General features: G+C 54.0%; 1 protein-coding gene across 3 annotated transcripts in view; it reads left to right on the top strand.

Annotated features, from left to right (window-relative positions):
* The first annotated feature begins 419 nt into the window (after nucleotides 1–419).
* The window catches only part of LOC105704408, a 140848-nt gene continuing 135267 nt past the window's right edge, over nucleotides 420–6000 (top strand). For all 3 annotated transcript variants that reach the window (XM_012433613.2, XM_012433612.2, XM_012433611.2), the window contains exon 1: nucleotides 420–1226. In XM_012433613.2, coding sequence (XP_012289036.1) covers nucleotides 729–1226 — 498 coding nt within the window. In that variant the 5' untranslated portion in view covers nucleotides 420–728. The remainder of the gene's footprint in view (nucleotides 1227–6000) is intronic.

Below are 6000 nucleotides of genomic sequence, written 5' to 3'. Positions count from 1 at the left end.
TTCAAATCGACGCCACTTTGAACCGCGACATCTTCCCAAACTTCGAAAAACTGCCACCCGGCCGCCATTGTGAAAGTCTCGATCCGCGTAACCGCCGCGTCGGCCGACCACCTCGACTAAAAAATTCCTATTCACTTAACGTCTTGACCTAAAAACTCCGCGGAAGTGTCCTAAAGTATCCCCCAGTGTTCCTAAATAATCTTAAATAATCCCAGGCGCGAGTATCCCCCGGCATCGTAAAATAATCCGAAGTGAATTTAAACTCTCAAGTAGCGGTATCGAGAGTGGTCGGCGCGCGCCGGTAGGGGCAGCGCCTCTCGCGGCGGCGGTCGGAAGCAGCGGAGTGGAGGGGGTCGCGCGGCGGTGGCTCCCTCTCCGCGCCGCAGCGCGTCAGTCTCGCCGTCGACCGCGTCGCGGTAGCGTCGTTTCGCAGAGCTCGTCCCGGGATGCGGTGCCGGTCGCCTCCGCTCGCCACGCGCGCCCCCGCGACCCGCTAGTCTCTCCCGAGACTCGCCGGGAGTACCTCGTCCCGGAGTCCGCTCGCGAGGAATGCCGGGTAACGGTCGCCGGGTCCGCGCCGACGCCGACCCGTGAAGTCGAGCGCCGTCAGTGCCGCGTCCGCGCTCCATCCGACGCCAAACAGGTCCCCGCCGTTCCCCCCGCGAGTGCAAGTGCAAGGTCGGGGGTGATGCCCCCGGCTGTTCCGTGAGCCAAGTGCACCCGGAGCCATGACCATGGCCAGCAACATCGTCGTCGAGTGGCTCCGCTCCCTCCACCTGGGCCAGTACTCGGAGTCCTTCATCGACAACGGGTACGACGACCTGGAGATCTGCAAGCAGATCGGCGACCCCGACCTCGACGCCATCGGCGTCTTCAACCAGACCCACCGGGCCAGGCTGCTGCAGTCGGTGAAGACCCTCCGCGAGGAGGGCGCGGCCAGCGTCTATTTCACCCTGGAGGAGACCAACGAGTGCCTCTGCGACAACGTCAGCTCCAAGTCCTCCAGGACCTCCTCCGAGAGGCCGCCGAGCGACAAGGAGGCCCAGCGGGCCTCCCCCACCGCCAGCTCCTCCAGCGGGGGCCAGGAACTCACAAAGTTCGCCGACGAGTACGAGGAGGGCAAGGCCGAGCTCGTCCGCATACCCAGGATGCAGCTCAGGATGCTCATCCAGGAGAAGCTGCGCCACGACGGCATCCGACTCGCCTGCCAACCGTACACGACTCCGGTGAGCGATTTTACGTCGTTATCGAAAATCTCGAACGATTAATCGGCCCGATTTTTTATATCGAGTTAACTCCGAATATTAAACATATTAATGGGTATATGGAAATATATATAAATATATATATTCCGAATTAAGATGGCCTTTAAAGCGGGGTGAAATATTTTATTTAACTTTATTCATCGGGTGGAATGGCCTCGGGAGTGGTCTAGGGTCTTCGAAAGGGCAACTTTTGTTTTGGTCGGGGGATTAGGCGAGCCCGGCCGCGCGATTCCTGGAAACCCTCGAACGAGCCCGGCAAAAAAGAGCGACCCGTGATTTATGGCCCATCGAAAACCGGGCAAGGTGCTCGAAACGGGTTTTATTTCGCGGACTTTTTCTTTAAGTGGGAGCTATTTCGGAGTTATCCTTAAAGTCGGATGATTACGTTTCGGGATGGGGATTTTGCGTGCCGATTAATTTTCGGACGGCGATTTTCGTTGCGATTAAATTTAGGAGAGCGATTCTCATGGCGAATAATTTTAGGAATGCGATTCTCATGGCGAATAATTTTAGGAATGCGATTTTCATAGCGATTAATTTTAAGAAGGCGATTTTCGTGGCGATTAATTTTAAGAAGGCGAATAAAGATTTAAATCCTGGGACTGCAAGTTCTGCGGCGGTCAGGCGAGACGTTAGAATCGAGGGGTCGCGATTTTTTAAGACCCGCGTTTCACGTAAATTCCTCGATACGTCCGCGTGCGGAATTATTCCGGCATTGCGGGGAGGTTACGCGGCGCCGAAAGTGACGTTGATACTCCATCCGCCGACGGGGGCTCTCCGCCAATTACGGGGGATGAAACCGAAATTCACTCGTTGCCCGGGTACGGTGATAACGAGGGCGCAGTGATTATCACCCGGGGGTTACTTTAAAGGGAAACGGGGCACTAGCAAATCTTGAAAAAATATATAGGCGCGAGAATTTTTTTTTTTATATATATATTGTCGCGGGAGGTGCTACGACTTCGCGATTTTTAGATTGTTGCGGTTTTCGTGATTTTCGAATTTTCACATTTTCGCATTTTCACATTTTCGCATTTTCGCATTTTCACATTTTCGCATTTTCACATTTTCGCATTTTCACATTTTCGCATTTTCGCATTTTCACATTTTTCACATTTTCGCATTTTCACATTTTTCGAATTTTCACATTTTCGCATTTTCGCCGATATCGCGACCGGCTGGATAAGAAAAATCCGCCGACGTCCATTGACTTCCCTTTCGTCGGTTCCCACCGCGCTAACCGCGGATTCCGGGCGCAATTCCGCACGGCGGAATAAATAAATTCCCGCATAACCGTAAATAAGGTAACGCCCACGCGGGGACGTCCGCGCCGCGCACGAGAACTCTCCTCGGGGTTACTCGCGAGCACGCACGCGGGTCACGCACGCACGCTAGCGTTCCGCGTGCGGAGGAAAAATAGGAGGGGGGGGGGGGGTACCCTCGATCGCGAAAGGCCTCGTTTCTCCCAGAGACCGGTGGTCCGGTCGATCATTCCCCTTTTCTTCCCCCCTCGTTCCGGGATATATCTCCCGCCGACCTGCGGTTTCCGCAACGGAGGCGTTCCGCCCCTCGACGACGGGACGCTCTCGCCGACGCCGAATACGGGGGAAGGGGTGTCCCGCGTTTTGCCGGATTTACAAAATTTCCTTCTCTCGCTTTTTCTCCATTTTTTTCTCCCCGGCATTCCCTCGCTCCGTCTCTCTCGCGCGCATGGGCTTACCCATCGGTCGGTCTCGCTCGCTCTCACTCTTGGGCCCGCGCCCTCGGTATTTATTGGTTTTAATCCGGGCCGCGCGGAAGGTCCGATTTGTTCGGCGCCGCCGACGACGACGCCGACGCCGCCGCCGTCGACTATCTCGCCAATCAACATTCCGCGCGTAGGACTACGCAGCCAATTACGGGATCCCGCGATACAATCGCGCCGGTTTATTCGTTCGCGAGCCGAGAGACGGAAAATCGGCCGACGCCGATTAACAGATGGGGGGGGATCGTCATTTTATTAATTCCGAACGAGGGAATTTAATAATTTTTTTTCCCTCTTTTCAATGGTCAATTTTTTTTTTCTCAATGAAACTTATCTTTTCCGTCGCAGGTCTCTTGCAAAGTCGCTAGTTATGAACACGTGGTTTGTCGTTAGAATGCGTATTAGTCCCTTTTGTTATATTTTTTTTTTTTTCCACTTTCTTACCTTTTACCTCGCTCGAGGGACGCGGAAGACAAGGGGGCGAACGCGCGGACCAGACAACGCGGAACCCCCGCGCGAGCCGGGTCGGGACGGTAATAGCGTTTAAATATTTGAATGGATGTTCAATCGATATGGGCCCCGGTCGAGCCGCGCGCCGCTCCTTGCCACCGGGCGTTCCGCCGCGGAGGGGCCGCTAGCGCGGTGCCATGAAATATCAAGGGCGCCGAATGAGATATCCGGCCGGCCATTCCGTCGCGTCGTTTCTTTTTTTTTTCCTTTCTTTCTTTCGACCTGAAGGATTTTTCCTCGGGAAGAAAAATTCAAGGCGGAGAAATTCACCGGGTCGCGGATCATGGGCGGGGGCGGGGGCGCCGTGCTGATATGTGCCCATAATTATGAATGTGGTCTAAGTCAAAATTAAAAAAAAATATCAGTTTATCAGTTATTTCACGCCATGTTATTTCAAACGAAATTAATTCAATGTAATTTCGAAACAAAAAATATATGACTTAGACCACTTTCATAATTAAAAAAAAATCAGTTTATCAGTTATTTCACGCCATGTTATTTCAAACGAAATTAATTGAATGTAATTTCGAAACAAAAAATACATGACTTAGACCACTTTCATAATTATGGGCTCATATGTGCCCATAATCATGAAAGTGGTCTAAGTCAAAATTAAAAAAAAAAAATGAGTTTATCAGTTATTTCACGCCATGTTATTTCAAACGAAATTAATTCAATGTAATTTCGAAAGAAAAAATATATGACTTAGACCACTTTCATGATTATGGGCACATATAACCCCGCGATTGTCGCGATCCTCGGTGATAAGTTAGCCCGGGACGGGTCTCTAGACAGGGGGGCCCCTGAAATCACGGGAAATCGCGTAAGGACCTGTACCTGCCCCTTATGTAGCCCCGGCCGGGCTTTGCGAAACACGGCGCATACATTTGAATCTCGTTTGCATAGGTTAAGGGACCGCCTTGGACCTCTCTTGCCCAGAGAAATTGTTTCCACGGTGGAGGGTGGAACTCCCCCCTTTTTTTTTGTAACACTATTTCTACCACGATTTTGTGTATATGTTACGGTGGATGACCGAAATTGGAGAATGTCGACTTTCACCGGTGAAAGTCGACATTCTCCAGATTTCGGTGTTTCACCGTAACATATACCTATTTCGACCAAAAGCTCAACTTGGACTTCGTCGGTGCACTCTGCCTTTTGCCCTCCTCTTCCTTCCTGCTTCCCTCATTTTTCTTTCTCTCTCTTCATCTTCCGCTATTCGGCTCTTATCCTCTCCCGGACGCGCCGCGGACAATCCGAGATCGATCGAGAGGGCCGGGGGGAATTTCCCTTTTCCTTCCCCCCGTTTCGGAAAATATACGTCGCGTCCGATTCCTCGATTTCGATACCCGGGGAATCACGTCGCGGGACCCTCTCCCACGAGGAGATGCCCCGGGATGCGGCTGGATGCGCCGGAGTCATCGCGCCCGGTTCGGAAACTTCGTTCCCGTTCTCTCTGGCGACACCGCGCTCTCGGCTGCTGCCGGCCCGGCGCATACGAGGCAGAACGAATGCCCGCGTGGATCATGGGGGTATCTCTGTCTCCCTCGCTCCCCCGTGTCTGCCGGTCCACCTCTCTCTCTCGCTCTCGCGAGGGGCACCGGCCGGCCGACTGGAGGATGGTCGCTGCCTCGCCGGTCGCCGCGCCGCGCCGCCGCCGCCTTCGCCCCTATCCCCGGCGCTCTCCCTCTGTCCTTCTCTCTCCCGCTACCCGCGTATCGGGGCCTCTCTCTCCCTCGCTCGTTTCCCTCCTCGCGGCACGGCGGCCTCGCTCGCTCGCCCGCGTCCCGCGTTCCGATTGACTCCCTCGCCCGGCCGCGCTCGCTCACATTCCTGCGCCGCGTGAGACCCTCCCAGGTCTCTCTCCTTATTACCGCTAGGCTACTTTCCCTCCCCCTCCAGTATTTACATACGATAATGGCCCGTGTCCTAGGTACCAATTTCGATATATCGAGGGGACTACCGAGGTGGACGTGGACTTCGCTTCCCGTTCTCTCGCCTGGTCTCTTTTAATTCCGACTGTCTGCTCCGAGGTGCTTCTTTTTTTTTTTTCTTCCACCGTCGAGGGTGGCGACGATCTCGATGTCGGTGGGACGAATGCCCTGATAAGAGGAGGCGACGATACCTTATCACCCTGAGAGGTGATAAAAAAATCCCGGATTTTCTCGCGCAAGGGTGTGGGGGTTTTTCGGAAATGCCGACTCCTCGGCTTGGCTTCCCCCGGGACCTCCGCAATTATCCCGTTTTTTCGCATCTTTGGGAGCGTTCCAACGCTTCTCTCTCTCGCCGTAAGAATCCGAAATCGGCGAGAAAAGCGCTTTTCTTAACCCCCTTTATCGCGACGCCCGCTGCATGGTCGCGGGCTTCATTAACCCCCCGAGCCAAGGGGATGGAAACATAATGCCGCGGAAATCGGGGCCGGGGGGTCCTTTAACGAGCTTAATAAGCTCGACAAACCCGCCTCTCGTAGGCCCGGAAGGT

This window comes from Orussus abietinus, unplaced genomic scaffold, assembly GCF_000612105.2.
Source record: "Orussus abietinus isolate OABI.00-Male unplaced genomic scaffold, Oabi_2.0 scaffold40, whole genome shotgun sequence".
Classification (NCBI taxonomy): domain Eukaryota; kingdom Metazoa; phylum Arthropoda; class Insecta; order Hymenoptera; family Orussidae; genus Orussus; species Orussus abietinus.
The sequence above is the reverse complement of the archived record's forward strand: the minus strand, read 5'-3'. Positions and strand labels throughout refer to the sequence as shown.